The 18136-nt window shown below is 35.9% G+C and overlaps 1 protein-coding gene across 4 annotated transcripts in view; it reads left to right on the forward strand.

The window, feature by feature from the left end:
- Positions 1–18136, forward strand: part of myo16 (myosin XVI) — a 236762-nt gene that overhangs the window by 102127 nt on the left and 116499 nt on the right. For all 4 annotated transcript variants that reach the window (XM_051904891.1, XM_051904892.1, XM_051904889.1 and 1 more), the window contains exons 5-8: positions 5951–6059; positions 8572–8696; positions 8856–8981; positions 13995–14070. In XM_051904891.1, the coding sequence (XP_051760851.1) occupies positions 5951–6059; positions 8572–8696; positions 8856–8981; positions 13995–14070 (436 nt within the window). The remainder of the gene's footprint in view (positions 1–5950; positions 6060–8571; positions 8697–8855; positions 8982–13994; positions 14071–18136) is intronic.

Here is an 18136-nt window from a genome sequence, read left to right on the forward strand (position 1 = left end):
CCTTGTTTCCTGGTGCAGTCAGAGGAAAGTGTCTACCTTGTGTTTTTTTTTTTTTTTTTTTACTTTCCCGGGGAGGATGTTTCATCTCTTTCTCCTTTGTTGACATGATTTTGAGTTCCTCTCTCTGCAGTCCTCTGTACTGTCAGGTTCAATTACTGTGGCCTCTGAAGCACACCTGAGCTGGTCTCCTGTGTGTGTGTGTGTGTGTGTGTGTGTGTGTGTGTAAATTCCTCAGCTCCTCCTTGTGACCTTGCTTACTTCAAAATATCTCTAAATGAATGTGAATGGAAGGAAGGGATGTGGAGAGGGGTCAGAGTGGATCAATAGGCAACATGACAAAAGTCAAAGCACCGTTGCATGTTAACGCTTATTCCATGACACAGTGCAAATAATTTGAAAGCATTTCCGTCAGGATAAATGAATTATTATTGTTATCCAACATAACAGGTAATACATTTTGAACTAGTCCCAGAGGTCAGCTTGTTAACCCGTCAAATGTGTGTACTGCAGAGGTATGACACTTATGTCACATTTTATGACCTGCTGTCTAACCCATGATGATCGCTCTAGATCAGTAGTAATCTATTAGTTCCCGCTGCTAGTCTCAGACACAACAGTGTGTTCAATATAGTACTGTAGATCAGGTCAGTTTGTGTCCCACTCATACAGTACACATTTTAATGACTTGCAATGCATTTTAATATAATATAATATAATATAATATAATATAATATAATATAATATAATATAATATAATATAATATAATATAATATAATATAATATAATATAATATAATATAATATAATATAATATAATATAATATAATATAATATAATATAATATAATATATAGATTCAGACCCTTTGCTCAGTATTTAGTAGAAGCACCCTTTTGATCTAATACAGCCATGAGTCTTTTTGGGAAAGATGCAACAAGTTTTTCACACCTGGATTTGGGGATCCTCTGCCATTCCTCCTTGCAGATCCTCTCCAGTTCTGTCAGGTTGGATGGTAAACGTTGGTGGACAGCCATTTTTAGGTCTCTCCAGAGATGCTCAATTGGGTTTAAGTCAGGGCTCTGGCTGGGCCATTCAAGAACAGTCACGGAGTTGTTGTGAAGCCACTCCTACATTATTTTAGCTGTGTGCTTAGGGTCATTGTCTTGTTGGAAGGTAAACCTTCGGCCCAGTCTGAGGTCCTGAGCACTCTGGAGAAGGTTTTCGTCCAGGATATCCCTGTACTTGGCCGCATTCAATACTTAGGACCATGTGATATTTCAGTTTTTCTTTTTTAATAAATCTGTATTTATTATATATATAATATATATATATATGTTTTGTTTTTTGTTTTTTTCAGTAAAAATGCATTGAACTGGGGAAGGAAAAAAAAAAACAGTTTTCACTAGAGATGCACCGATGTATCGGCCAACAGTCGGTATCAGCCGATAAAAGCTATTATCACTATCGGCCATCGGCCGATTGTGTAAAAACTGCAGATGATCAGGGCCGATTATATTCTGTCAATCAAAAAGGTGCGGAAAGACGTGTTCAGACTGCAACTCATACATACTGTGTGTGAAGAAAATCACTTGTGTTGAATTTTAACCATTTACAAATAGCGACGTTAAAGCAGGCTATTGACCCTATGAATCACCCATAGTTCAAGCCAGGGTTGCCAGGTCTGCGTTTTTTTTTTTTTCCTACATGAAATATTATTTGTAGCGCCTCTCATCCAATAATTGCAAAAAGCTTTGTGCTTTATTACTTCTGATAAAAATGAAAGTTTCAGTTTTCAAATTCTGTCCATTTTATCATGAAATTCAAACGATACATGGCGTTTTGATGCTCTTAAATGTGACGTGTCAGATCTCTGTAATGCCTCAGTTCAGGCGGCAGCTCGGAGCGCGAGTCTTTTCTTCCTCTTCAATAAAAGTTCTTTCTGCAAAAAACATGAATGAACATCAAAGGTATGTTGAAATATATTGTACAACTGACCGGAATGTATCACGTCTCATGTTTTCACTTTATTTGTGTTTCAACCACGAAAAGACGTCAATAAAACAGCTTGTGAACAATGTCACATCATGTTACATTTACCTCAGGAATGTTTTCCAATGTTCACAGTTCCTTAGCTATCTATATATAAAAAACACTAGAGAGGAGCTTATTTACTGTTAATTATATGTTTGTGCAAATTTGCCATGAAGACAAGTGCTTATGAAAACTACCTTATGAGATTCTAAGTTTTATACATTTCAGTTTTTATTTGAGTGTAATTATTATATCTGAAAATAAACAGCAGCTGAATATAATACCTCTGTTGTTAATTGTAACCTCTAATATTGTACTGTACCAAATGAGAGGGTTCCCTGTATAGTTTATGACATTATTTGGGAGAGTTTTTTTTTTTTTTTTTAAGAAAAACCAAACTATCGGTATCGGCATTAGCCGATATCATTGTGAATAATCGGCTATCGGTATCGGCAGAGAAATTTAGTATCGGTGCATCTCTAGTTTTCACTAATATATTAAGCAGCATAGCTGTTTTTTTTGTTTTTTTTTTGTTTTTTGCTGTGACCGGGAGGGGACATGGACGGTTCACTTAGTTTTGTTGTGGCCATGATATATTAACTCGTGGGAACGTGTTAATATGTCGTGGCCACTATATATTAATTCATGGGAACGTCATATTAACTTGTGGGAACATAAGTCATGGCCACGATATTATTTTTTCGAGTTAACAACATCCTTATGTCGCGGTCACACAATGTAAAGTCATGGCCTCAAGATGCTATGTTGAGGGAAAGACATATTTTCTCATGGCCACGACTTCTTTATGCTTAGGGAACCACATCTATTTCTCATGGCCATGAGTTAAATGCGTAAACAATCTGCGCAACCATAGCAACCTGGAATTATCGTAAATGGATAGGCCTATAATAATATTTATTTTTAATTAAAAATGACAAAATAGGAGCAGAATTAAGAAATTATTATATTAATATATTATAGCCTATTATATTGCGCGCAGTGTTGCCTATAGACAGCATTCAAATGAAGTTTGTTATTATCAATAAATGATAAAAAAAAAAAAAATGTAAGAACATAAAATAATATAGGCCTACATACATTTTTATCCATCCCATCTCACAGCCTTTTAAATCCATTCACGGATCGAGTCTTTATTTATTTATTTATTTATTTATTTATTCCAATTAAACCTAAATAAAATGAAATATATAGCCAAATATGTGAAATTAGACTATATAAAAAGTAAACTTCCCATAAAATCCCATGCACCTACAGAGATAAAGTAATATAATCAAAGCTTTATTTGCATGACTGTCGGGCATTTACAGTATTTACAAAACATAGGCTTTATAGTACTGTAAATAGGCTATTAGATAATACGTAACGTTAATTGGGTAAAGAGATAAGGATATCAAATGGAAAATAATATACATACATACATACACACAAATAATAAGCAAAATTAAGATAGCCTACATATCAGTGCAAGACTTAAATTTATATTCCCATGTACTGCCTTTGTACAACACATTTAGAAATAGTTTAGTTCTCGCATGATTAGGACTTTGTTTTTCACATTGAGGTAAATGGTAAGTTTGTAAGTCCAGGTGTTTGTTGGTTAGTATTCAGGACTGTCAAAGTGTCACAGAGGATTCTGTCGATCAGAGGAGGTGATGCTGATGGCTTCATCACCTTTTCTCTCTCACGTACTGTCCTTCACATTGACCCTACCTAATCAATTCACACATGCTCACGCTTTAACCGTTCACATCTTGTTCAATAGCAGTTCCACGCCAGACGGATCGATGAATCGGTGGAGGACTGGAGTGTAGTGTGTGAGATTTCAGGAAGGAGGTCATGACACACTCCTGTTTCACACTGTCAGATCCGTCAGTGCTCTCTGGAGCTTTGTGTGCTTGTGTGTGTGTGCGTGTGTGTGTGTGTGTGTGTGTGTGTGTGTGTGTGTTGGGGTTGGTGTGTGTCCTAAAAAGCCATCGCTCATAAATACAGACAAAAGAGGCTGCTGATAGTTAATGTTAATTAATACATTCATTAACCTACTGCTAACCTCAGCGCGTGATTGACGCAACCTCCCCAGTCTGAATGTGCTGATGGCTGGATTTGAAATGCATGCTGGGAAAAGAGACAATAAGCTGCATATTTGTCACAACGCTTTTGTGCTCCAGCCAGTCAGATGGAGACGTGCCATTTGCAGCTTTAATTACACACAGGCCATTATGTGAGAAATGGTTGTAAATCTCACGCAGTGATTTGCTGAAGTTTAGTTTTGTATTTAAAATGTCACGCCATCCTCTTCGTCTCTCTCTGTTTAGTGCAGTGCTAATACGGTCTTTGGAATAATTGTTGGCTCTTACCTACATTAGTGGCACTTACATTTATATATATTTAAGTAGTTTAACAGACCTATAGTTAAAGGATCCATCAAATAGCTTGACAAGCATGGTTTTATTTTCTGTGTTGACGTATTTCTTATTGAAACAGGAAATTTGCGTTGGACATTAACCAATAGCCTTAATTTTCTGTCACTATTGTTGGACTACACTTTGGACAACTACAGACTGGACCAAACATGGGATATATGCTCCTGAATGTAATATGAGTGATTTGATGTTTTAATCAGTTTTCCCAGAAGAGAAAGATGGTAAATTTTACATTTGTATTACATTTGAACCTAAGCATTTATTTGCAACTTACTACCTGCACATATAGATGACATTAAAGCTAACAAACATGGACTAAAAGCCACAGCCACACCAACATTTTACAGTATATTCAATATTATTTCATGACAGTGAAGCCCCTTTCCTCTCCCAGTTCTCAAAAAATTGCAATTTATATTAGATAAAAAATATTAGATAAATATTTAGATAAAAAAAAAAAAAAATGATTGGTTGATTTGATTGATTGATTGATTGGTTGGTGGATTGGTTGATTGATTGATTGGTTGATTGGTGGATTGATTGGTGGATGGATGGATGGATGGATGGATGGATGGATTGGTTGGTTGGTTGGTTGATTGATCAATCGATGTAGAATTTGATCTGGACATGTTTTTTCGAGATTCACTCACATAATGTCAATGTAACAACTGTAAGAGTTTCTGAATAGAACAGTTGTTTGGTTTCCGGCCATTTCTTGTCTAATATCTAGTTTATTTGAGTTTATTCTGATTCGGTTTATGCGAATAAGTATCTAAGGAGCGGTCACACTACACTTTTCTTTTTCACAGTACACTAAACAAAAGCTCAAGTGAAGAAGTTATGCATTTCACTGCATTCCAAAGTTCAATTTGGTGAACTCTGACCTGTGAATTCGTATCACATGAAGACTTGTAGAAGACTGATAACCCACAGCGTGACCTTTTAGCTGAATTAAAAGAAAGCAAACTTTAAATCTGCAGGATTGCAGTATTGGAGTAGATTGCTAATTGTTAAATTTTTGATGTATTATATGTTGAATTATGATTTTTTTAAAAAGACACCGCCATCATTTTTTCGACCATTGCGGTATCCAGAAATTCCACCTGCTCCAAAGTCTTAACCCTGCGTCATGCTTTCTGCTTGTAAAGAGTCTTATCGCTGTCTGGAGTCTCTAGAGAGCAGACCCTCATAAATCACATCACCCCCTGCCACCCAGACACTCAACACCGCACCGTAGACCCCATTAACCTGCCCCTATCTTAATGAGTTAGTTAACGCACTATTTTCTGTTAATGTAGCTCATCCCTGAGCCCGGGTGCCTGGGGAATGCTGGGAAAGTGTGATAATTGGCCGTAGTTTATCATCGATTGCAGACTGATGAATGGGGCAAGAGGGACTCAATTTGTTTACGTCTTGTTTTGCTTTATCTGTCTGCCATCTCCCCCTCCCCCGCTCCTCTCCATCACACCTCGTCTGAAGGCTGGAGTCAACGTGCTCCTGCAGGATGTGAACGGGAACATTCCACTTGACTACGCCACAGAAGGGACGGAAACCAGCTACATCCTCATTAGGCACCTGGAGGAGAATGGTAGGGCCATTTATTCATTTACTTCCTCATTTACCAGTTTTGGATGACTACATATATGCATAACTAGGACTTGGTGATTGGTGAACATAAATGCACATTACCGTTCAAAAGTTTGGGGTCGGTAAGATGTTTTTAAAAGAAGTCTCTTATGTTCACCAAGGCTGCATAAAACTGAAAAGTCTTATCACTTTTGACATGAAAAGAGTCCAATCGAGCTACAAGTTCATCCGTCAAGTTTTCATTAACTGACAGCAGCGTTTATATCTGGGTGGAGAGCGGAGCATTTGACTTGTGTGTAGAACTCAAAACTGACAGGAGCAGCTCTGGTGGAGAACTGAAACCTTCAGGTGACACACAGCTCATATCTCTGTCACTGTAAGTTACTGAAAGTGAAACCACACGATAACCCTAACACAAGGAAGACCCGTTTGTGCAGCGCAAAGCTCTCGCACTGTATGACGTGGCAGACTATGGCAAGCCGTTTTAACATTTAATGCTTAAAATGTACTAGTATCTGTTTTCATGCTATTTCTGAGATACTAGTATCTATTCCATTAGGTATTGGTACTTATTCATTAGCTGCTAATGCTTATTTTTGACATACTAGTACATTTTTAAAAGAAACTTGTACTTATTCATTAGATACTAGTTCTTTTTTATTAGATACTAGTAGTCATTCATTATATACTAGTACCTATTAAATAGATATGATTACTTATTTATTAGATACTAGTACTCAGAACCTAAAATTAACACTCACCAAGGCGAGTGTAAAACGGTGTCACTCGCTTGTTGGCCGGTAACATTTTTATGAATTCTAACAATGCATGAACGTGAAAAAACGTGAGCGATGCTCGGGACGTTTGACAGGCCCGTCACAGAAGTTTAAGTTGATGGGCATTGTCATGAAAATTTAAGCCTTGACAATTTAAATATTTAAGTCGATGCAAAAGGGAACTCATTTTGTTTCTCGTGAGCTGTGTGGAAAGTTTTGTGCGCACACAACTGAAGCACGTACCCAGAAAGCCGCATCTGAGACAGCGTGCGAATATTAAGCAGAGCTCTCTTTCATGTCTTCTTGCCAAAAAATAGTGAGTATCCTAGTAAACATTGTCTGTTATGTCTTAAGTAAACGTAAACAGTTGAGAAAGTAAACGTATGTGTGTACAGTATTAGTATATTAGATCCATGCATTCGCTCTTAAAGTGACAGCAGCCTAAAATTCCTGCTGCTGTCTTCGTTTTTAATGTTAATCAAACAACAAATGACAAAGAAAAATCACTCACTGCTCTAGTTTGAATAACTTTTGTAACTTTAACAAGGATTAATTAATAAGGATATTTTAATTTATGCAGTGAAGACTATGCAGTGTTATTACATTTGCTTACTTTATTAAATTTCTGTAGCCTACCTGAAAACTACTGTCAGAACTACCTGGAAAAAACATGAAAATCACTGTTTATTTCATTTGTATCTTTGTTATATTGTATTTATTTGTGTTTGCTTGTAATTTGATTACTTGTTCTTATTTTAATACTTAATGTTTACTTGTCTTTAATAATCTTTTAAATTTATTTTAATTAGGCTAGTAGTTTTAGCTGTGGTATCAAAATTGGAATAGAGAATTGTGAATTTTCACAGTAACACTTTATTTGTGGGTCTTTTAACTAGTTGCTTATTAGCATGCATATTACTAGAATATTGGCTGTTTATTAGTACTTATTAAGCACATATTAATGCCTTATTCTGCATGACCTTATTCTACATTCTTGATCCTACCCAATACCTAAACTTAACAACTACCTTACTATTAATAAGCAGTAAATTAGCTTATTGAGGGAAAAGTCATAATTAATTAATTGTTTATATGTGTTCCTTATACTAAAGTTTTACTATTTTCACTGGTATCTAAAATTTTATGGCCGGTAAAAAATATTTATGGCCAGTACATTTTCTTAAGTCACCAGCCATTGGCAGGTGTGGCAAAAAGTTAGTTTTAGGCCCTGCTAGTACTTATTACTAGTACTTATTTATTAGACACTAGTACTTGTTATTAAACACTAGTCCTTATTCATTATATACTAGTACCTATAATCACTAGTAGCGAATGAATAAGTACTAGTACCTAATGGAATATATAGTAGTATCTAAAATGAGAATAGATACTAGTACATTTTAAGGATTAAATGTTAAAACGGCTTGCCAGACAACTATATGGTCCGGTTTCAGAGAATGCGGTTGTTACTCCCGTAAATAACTGAATTGTATGTGAACGTAACTGTATTAAGGACTCAAATACAGAATAGGCAACTGTATTCTGTTGCTGTGTGAACATGGCCATAGAACACCATTTGCAAGTGAAGATGATTTGTTGCCTCAGACGTGAATCTGAAGAATATATCCTCAGGCTGACACAGAGAGATAACCCATCCTATCTGATCCCATACACTGATAAATAAGAGCACTGTCCTGATGTCCTTCTCACTTTGACACCCGTCTATGTATTTGTAAGGAGTGGACATGAGCTCTATGCACCAGATGAAGACCCAGCGCTCATCCACCATGATGTCTGATGTGAGGCAGCTGGTCAGCAGCGGGGGCAGTGTCAATCAACAAAATGATGACGGGGTCACGCTGGTGAGAAAATACATGAATCCCAAAATATGTAACGGTTCACTGATGTCTAAACATAACACAATCTGTGTAATGTGTACAGATGGTGATTTGAATGGGAAGGCTTTTGGTCAAATGAAACATGACCTGTTAAATGCTTGTTTTTGTATGTTGTGTTTACAGCTACACATCGCCAGTGCCAGTGGTTATAAGGAGGTTGTGTCAGTGCTGCTGGAGAATGGTGCAGATGTCCAGGTGTCTGACAACAGCTACTGGACACCCTTACATCTGGCTGCCAAATATGGGCAGGTACATATCATTGTAGGGCACTCATTTCCTAATGGACAATGGTTTTTGAAATCACAATCAAATATGGACTAAACCAGGGCTTGTCAATGGTTTTGGTTAATGGATTAATATGTTTTTATGGTAACACTTTAGTATAGGGAACACATATTCCCTATTAACTACGACTTTTCCCTCAATAAACTCCTAATTTACTTCTTATTAATAGTTAATAAAGTAGTTGTTAAGTTTAAGTATTGGGTAGGATTAAGAATGTAGAATAAGGTCATGCAGAATAAGGCATTAATATGTGCTTAATAAGTACTAATAAACAGCCAATATTCTAGTAATATGCATGCTAATAAGCTAATAAACATTTTTTTTTTTTTTTTATTCATTAGTATAGCACTACAATTTAATGTAGTGCATTTAGTTTCTTTAGGTATAATGTATATAGTTGCCTAACTGTCTCTTACAGTAATTCTTCCTTTAATGAAACATAAAATAAATGCTTATTACTTTAATTTGTAGTGCTATACAAATACATAAAAAAAATGTATTTATTTATTTATTTTTATTTTTTTTTTACATTTATTTTATACATTTGTTTATTCATTTGTATATTAATACAATTTAATATATTTGTTTTCTTCAGTTATTTTAGAAAATGCATTTATATGACAAATTGTCTTTTGTAGTAATTATTCCTTTAAATGTATACAGAAAAAAATACATATTACATTATTTTGCATTGGTACACAAATAAAAAAATGTTTTCATTTAATATATGAAATTCAAAAATAAGATTGCTTTTATTTATTTATTTATTTATTTATTTATTTATTTATTTAATAGCACTTGATGTCAAAAAGATTGCTGACCCCTGGACAAAACGATATGGCTAATTTTAATTTGCCTGAATGTAATGTGCTATATTCCCTGTGCTTTCTTGTGTTTGCGCTTATGTCAGATCACTGCTGTTCACGGTCACTAGAATGTATCGATATTCGAGTTATTGTAGACCATATACAGTTCATTATATCACCCTCCCTTCCTGTTCCTGATTAATGAGACTTCAGCATTGCATTGATCTTACCAATTCCCAGCCAGATGGACTCGAGCTTTGAGGATCACATGCAAGTACTAATGTGTTTTATATGTTAAATAACAGCGTTTGGAGATTGATTTCTGGAGGAAAGGACGAACCTGCTGACATGGTCAAATATTTGATAATGTTTCAGGTTGCTGATGAAGAGAATTTTCTTTCTTCTCCTTTGTACTTTTTGTCCCTCAGGACACTCTCGCCTACATACACATAGTTCTGTTTTCCTTTTTCCTCACTGTGTCTCTTTTGTGAGTTTAAGGTTTTTAGGTAGTACATTTGCAGTCCAGCGAATTGACTGATTTTTCTCTCCATTACCCTTTTTCCATTAACATAGCGCTTGCGCTTGTTAACAAAACAAGTTCCATGTGTTTAACAAAAGAGTTGAGGGCTGGAAAAAATGCTCTGCACTGGCCTAAGTTGCTGCTCTGGAACCAAGAACCAGTATAATCAGACTGTCTAACACTGGAGATAGTGTGGGGTTTTCATGTTTTATGAGAAAACCATAGACATAATGATTTTTTTTAGTCTACAAACTGTTTATTCTATCCCCTAATCCTAAATCTACCAATCTGCATTTTTAGATTTTCAAAGAAAATCACTTTGTATGATTTATAAGCTGTTTTCCTTATGGGAACCAAAGAATGTCCCCACAAGGACAAGGATTTCGGATGTTGCATCTCTGTGGGGACATGTTGTCCCCATAATGTAGGGTATACCTGAAACACACACACTTAAACACACTCACAAATAATAAACATAAATGGAGAGATGTTTTCTCTGGCCACATCCATAATTCACTGCAGCAGGGCAGAATCTCTCTCTCTCTTACTCTCTCTCACTCTCTCTCTCTCTCTCTCTCTCTCTCTCTCTCTCTCTCTCTCTCTCTCACTCACTCACTCACTCACTCACTCACTCACTCACTCACTCACTCACACACACACACACACACACACACACACACACACACACACACACACACACACACACACACACACACACAGAGAAACATTGAGTCAGTCATTAGCACTGCAGATGATTGTGTGACTCAGCAGAACTGTCGTGCTGCAGAGTTTCAGTTCAGTTTGAGCATCATCATTCACAATCTTAACAGCTGAAAACACATATCTGTACATGCAGTGAACAATGGAGAACATTGTAAACTGGGTGAAATCAGTGACAAGGCCAGAAATTTTAAAGTGAGTAGACCTTGGTCAAATAGGATGGACCAATGTCTACTCTTAAATGACACCATTTTAAAATACATGGGATAAATGGAATTGTCTCAGTTAAACCACTACCTTCTGCTGCTTCTTTTTTGCTTTTAGAGGGAAAATCTGCCTTTAACTGCTGGTCTGTAATAATAGCATATTGGCGATTTGGCAAACGATCCTATGCGTATTGCACTCTGGAGAGCGTCAAAGGTTTCTATTTACAACATTTTATTTATTTATTTATTTATTGCAGCTTTGAGCAATATAGCCACTCACAAACATATCTGTTGAGTTCTTGAACGCAATGGCCAATTGGAGGTGTTTGTTAGAATCCACTCACTGCTCAAAACTCCAGAGTTTTTATTCAGTTCTAAGTTCTGTGCAAAGTGGTAACGGTAAAGGTAATCAAGAGATTCATTGTGCAGTGCAGGAAGCTTCATTGATTATAACGGAACTTGGTGAGATCGCGTCATCGTGATGAACTAAGATGAGTGTCAGCTTTTTAGTGATTATAAAAGGACCACTCTTTGCGAGCTTACTAGTTATATATAATCAATTCAGAATTTGAATAATCTTTTTTTTTTTCCTGCTTGCACCTGCAAAATTTCGGGAGTAGCATACACTTAACTAATTTATTTGCGTGATTGATATTGTCACGTATGCATAATTTTTCTCATTTCCCACAAAACATATGTGATGCGATCTGGGAAAACCTGTCGGATGTCGCAAAGGAACGTTTTCAATAAAGTAAAAAAAAAATAGGTCGAATGTCTTTTTTTTTTTTTTTGTCAAAATTGGGTTTTCATTAAATTATCATTCTATAACATAACTTAACACTACAAAGACAGTTCACCTATCAAAATAAACCATATAACATGTAGAATGAAGGTGTATTAATGCAAATTTCCTGCCAGTCCTGTATAAACTACTGCATGCAAAGATTTTTTTTCTAATAGGCCTACAACGTTAACATGAGAAGGCAGAGCACAAGAGAACAACAAAGCTATAATGAACACACGTTCTAATTCTGTGTTTATTAGAGGTTGAATTCAAATTAAATACTGCCAAACTAACCATACTACTTCTGAATAGGATGTCTACTTCATAAAATGTATGAAAATATGGAAATATATGGTTCAGTTTACTCAAATAAATGGAGGCGCCCTTAAATGGTCAGATATGGAGCTTGGGTGTCATCTAGTGAAAACGTTTGGTACTGCGCCCAAACAAAATCTTACTGAAAGCTCATTTTTGAAATATTTCAACCTAAAATTTGGAATGTTGACATTTTTGGCTTTTATTTTCTTGCAGTTTAAGAGTATAACATGCTTTGTAATATATTATTATAAAATATAAACAATTATATTTTTACATTTTCATAAACTTAAACTTCTATAACTTTTTTATTTTTTTTATTTCACTTTCATAATTTATTTCACTTCTACAATAATCTGACAAGTGTCTTCTTTAAAACAAGACCAACCTTATGTCTATATTCCAAAGCATTCTTGAATTACAACCATTTATGTTTGGATAGTGCATTTTCATTTCTATGAGAAAAAAAGGGGGTGACAGATATTTAAACCTGTTTTTCTCAGAATTTTGTTCCTGAAAATCAGAGCGATCAGCCGACTTCAGATAATCATAACTTCTGTTACAGACAAGCTAAGAAGTAAAAACAGATTTGGAAAGGGCTCGAATCCAGCTTTCATATTACCCGTGTATAGTTCATAATTACACCATGTGATGGTTTTTCGCAGATCACATCACATATGTTGTCTGTCATTTGTTTGGGTGGACCAGCCAACAATCTGAGTGGGCCAGTGCCACCCTGGCCTTTATGTAGCCTCGCCACTGGATGGAAAATTATACCCATCACCAATCAAATGCAATTTTTTCTTTTTTTTTGCAGTGGTGAGTAATTTTGCCATATCTGCTAGCTAGTGTGGTGGGCGACCTGTTACAAAAGCCTTGATTGTCAAAAGCCAATGCGAGAGACTGACACATTCTTGTTGAAGTAACACCTTCAATTATATTATGAGAAACAGACAATGAAACCAAAGCATGAGTCTTATTGGCTGTTTGTCCTGATCCTCAGGCCTTTCTAACTCTCATATAAGCAGCAAACACGCTCACGTTTCGAGGCCAATCAGAAGTTAGCATCTCGCTGGTTCGCTTGACAAAAACCCAATAGGATTTTCCCATAGGCTTTTGGATTATCACAAAAATAAGCTCTGTGATCAACAAAAGTTGATGAAACTTATATACTTATATATGTGTGTGATCACACACACATATATAATACATCAAACATGCTTTCACATCATACATTGTATGCACACACAGTCACACACACTTCTGCAGCATGACTCCAATGTGTTTGAGTCTGAAATACTATGATATAGTGTCTGGAACAGTGTGTCTGTGTGTGTAAATCAAGCGGTAGCACTGTAACAGAATTAAAAAGACAAGTAAACAAATGTAGATAAATATGGCTATATATCTGTGTGCAGTAGCTAATGAACGCACTGCTGAGGGAGTGAATGTGAGGTGTTGGCATATGTTTGGTGCTGGAGGCAGGAGCAGAGCTGATCTGGCAGCTGATGTTGTAGATGAGACTCAGAACTGATGGATGCAGCCGTCTTTAAGATGTGACCTACATATTTAAGTATTCTCTTTGAGTTCCTCTCGAGTCATGGATGTGTGTTTGTGTCCCTACAGACCAACATTGTGAGCCAGCTGTTGAAGCACAAAGCAGATCCTACTCTACTGAACTGCAACCAGGACAAGCCCTCAGGTACAAAGACACATACAAAAACTGTACTAGTGGTCGACCAATACAAAGTTTTCAGCCGTTGATGTTGATATCTTGGGGGAGCTTGTGTTTCATCACAAAAAAAAAGAAAAAAAAAAAAAGAAACATATTATGAAAAAAAACATCCATCCATCCATCCATTCATCCTTTCATTGCTGGATGGTGTCTGTCTGTAGAACATGATTATTGTTAAATCATGTTCTCACACAGTGAAAAATATATTGCAAAGCAAAGAGGACACTGACAACAGGTCGACAGACAAGACAGAGCAGGTTACTTTGATATGAAACAAAGACTTAAATTTCAAATTTTGTCATTTTTAAAGAAATTTAAACAATAAATACCATTTTGTGGCTCTTTAATGTGCCATGACAGATCGCTGTAGCGCCTCAGCTCAAGCGGCTCGTGAACCGATCATCTCTTCTTGTACTAGTGAATTTATAGCATCAAATAAACATGAATGAACATCAGAAGGAATGTTGTTTCAACTGCGGAAAGACATCAGTACGTACCATTTTTCAAGTTCAAGTCCACAGACGTTAATCTACTACCTCCCCTGACTGCTTTGTTGGACAGAATGGCGGATTCGGCGTTGTGAATTGATTCGGGTCAATTGATAGTTTTTACGTGTCGTCACGCCCTGAGGGGAACGCCCCCCGGCGGGCAAAACAAGGCTTTACTCCATTGGCCGCCAGTCATTTTTACCAGGTTTGTAGTAAGATCTAATGTAGTAAGACAGTGATATTGAAAGACCAAATTCAGTATACACCTTATTGACTATGCATACTTTGTACATGCAAACAAATGAACACAGAATATTAATGCAACACGAGGTTTCTCGTTATGCGTTTTTTTTCCCCTTGAAAACCATTATAAAGAACACGTTGCGTTCATATTCTGGGAGAGATGTATATAGATCTGCTCGCCTGTATATAGTATGCATAATCAAAAAGGGTTAAACTGAATTTAATCATTTAATATCACTCTTTAAGTACATTAATGTACTTTAAGGGTGGGTTGATTCTTTAGCCTGGCGTCGGTTCACCCTCCGCCTATGCTGCTTGATCAGCCCTTTAATTCTAACGGTCTTTCTGCGTATAATCTGTTTAAAATAAGTGGTTTAAAATAAAACCCAGATCAATAAATCCTTGATTAGTGTTAAACTTTGCTTATTTTAATCCTTATTGGTGCAAATAACCACCCTATGTTTTTCACGTTAGCTTTTTAAAAAATCATTCCGCTGTTTTTAGTGATTGAAATCACTGCAGGTGCTGTATATGGATCACTTGTGCCCAAAACTTGCATCTTGTTTTACATATTTTTGCTTTTAAGATGGAAAATTGACAGGCTTGTGCTGCAGTTACATGGCTGTTTTGCCCGCCAGGACTCCGCGACAGTCACGCGACTGAAAACTATGAATTGGGGAGAAAATGTGCTACAAATATGTTATAAATGCAGCAAAAAAACAAAAAAAACAAAAACAAAACAGGTCCTAATATGTGCTTTATTTTCTTTATGCATTTTATATATATTTGGGTAAATTTTATGTCGCATAGACTTAGCAAGGTTTTGTGATATTCACCTTTTAAGCCAAGCAAACACTACAAGCCTTTGATTTTTTTTTATTTATTTTTTTTCCCAAAAAAAAATCTAATTATTACTTTTATTCAGCAAGGATCCATTTACTTTATCAAAAGTGACAAAAAAGGCATTTAAAATGTTACAAAATTGATCAGTTTCCACAAAAATATTAATCTGCATAACTGATTTTAACATTGATACTCAAGAAACATTTCATTTTATCATCAAATCAGCATATTAGAATGATTTCTGAAGGATCATGTGACACTGAAGACTGGAGTAATGATGCTGAAAATTCAGCTTTGTCATTACAGAAATCAATTACATTTTAAAATGTATCCAAATAGAAAACAGTTTTTAAAATTGTAATAATATTTCACAATATTACTCTTTACTGTATTTTGATCAAATAAATGCAGCCTTGGTGGGAATATGAGACTTGCCGAATGCCGTCCCAGATCTCATTGTATGTCTGTCACTCATGTAGTGTGCACACTTGTGAGACAGTCTGAATATTCACAGATGCTTCATCAGATTTCAAACTTGATTAAGATCTGGCTGATAATCTTCACACGTGTGCACCGTCCCAACGAGCAAGCAAGCAAGCAGCTATGAACTATTAAACTATAAAAAGTGCAAGGCTTTGAGAAGCGGGAGTGCACACGTGCTGGGTTTGTTTGGGTTGATTTCAAATATCAACAGTGTTCAACAACGAATTTGAGAAATCGCATACAGCACCGTTAAGTCTACCAGATATTACTGTATATGTAGTAGATCTCTGTGAGTTTCACACAGAATTGAGCTGAAACCAAAGTTGTCAGGGATGTGTTACACACTTGTGCCCCAGTGTTTAACTGTTAGACTGCTCTTCCTCTCTAGAGCTTTCTGTTGGGTGTGAATATTTCATAGCTGGGTAGATTCACTCAGTTCTGTTTGCTTCTCTGCTGATGTCTGTGAAACTGCTTCCACTAGCCTGTGGCTCAGGATGCTTAATATCACAACTACTGTCACAACTTATTGAAGCCAAGAGTTTCAAAGGGAAATATAATTAAAAACAAGATTTTCAAATAAAAAGAGTTAGATGTATTATCTAGACACTTTAACATTCACATTTCAAAGCTCCCTCCCCAATCAACACATATCATTTGACTGCAAAAGCAGGTTATTGAGAAACAACATGGTGTTTTCATGGTGTCACTTTAACAAATCACTGACTATGTTTACATATCAACATTTATTTGACTTGGCGGTGATATTGTTACTCATTTCAAATTTTACTGTTACCGTACATGTATACATTTGGCAGATCCTTTTATCCAAAGTAACCTGCACAGCACTTGTTTTCATGTTTTCAGTAACCTGGGGCCAGTTGTTCAAAAGTAATCTGATCGGATTTCGGGTATCGGATTGGATCAAATCTTGAAAATGGGTTGTTCAAAAGGAAAAAAGGATTCTGAAATCAGATTAGATCACAAAATCCAATCTTGGTTTTGATCTGGATAAAATCATCAGTTTGTGTTGTTCAAAATGTTTTAGTAAGATTGGGATACCTTTGATCGAAAATATCTGGATATATACTGAATATCTGGATTATACTGATCCCATCAGACGGGTGGATTTGAGGAACAAAAATGTAATAAAACTTTAAAACTGGCCAAAAAACATTTTAATACATACACACATATTTTTTTATTTTGCTCTTGATTAGTTAAACTCTTAAAGTTAGACATTAGGCTACATATTTAGCCTTTCGGTAACATACTGTAAAGTAAAAAAGAGATTTTGGTGCCATAAAATAACAGCTGTAAATATCAAGCAAAAATATTATATTTAATTAAAAGTGTTTTTTTTTTTTTTTTAAATCACTGTTTATAAATTACATTGGCACAATCATAAGAGATGAATTAGTCAAAAGTTTTTTGCGAGCGAATGCAAAGTTTCTCGGGTGAACGCTACGCAGAACCCCCCCCCCCCCCCCATCTCATGTTCTTTCTATCATCACGTCCCTTTAGGGGCTCTGTAGAGCACTAGTAATCCAGATTTGGTAATCTGAAAAAGTGTGTATCTGGATCAGGGTGATCCAATCCAATTTTGCTTTGAAAAACCAGCACAAAGGTAAGATGGATTACCTGATCCTGGATAGCAAAACATGGGATTTCCAAATCCAGATCATTCTGATCCAGATTAAACATTATGTTTTTTTTTAACAACTGGCCCCTGGTAGTCAAACCCATGATCTTGGCATTGCTAGGGAAATGCTCACTGTAAAAAAAAATATCCCCTCAAATTTATGGTAAAAATCTGGCAGCTGTGGTTGTCAGAAATTCATCATAAAAATATGGTGACAATGTTACAGTTATTACCGGATGGCATATTGGTGCCTGTATATCTTACAACTTATAACCATATATGTCGTTGATATATCAATCTCTACCAATCTACTATTTTACCTTAAAGTGTGTTGATA

This window comes from Ctenopharyngodon idella, chromosome 9 (assembly GCF_019924925.1).
Source record: "Ctenopharyngodon idella isolate HZGC_01 chromosome 9, HZGC01, whole genome shotgun sequence".
Classification (NCBI taxonomy): Eukaryota; Metazoa; Chordata; class Actinopteri; order Cypriniformes; family Xenocyprididae; genus Ctenopharyngodon; species Ctenopharyngodon idella.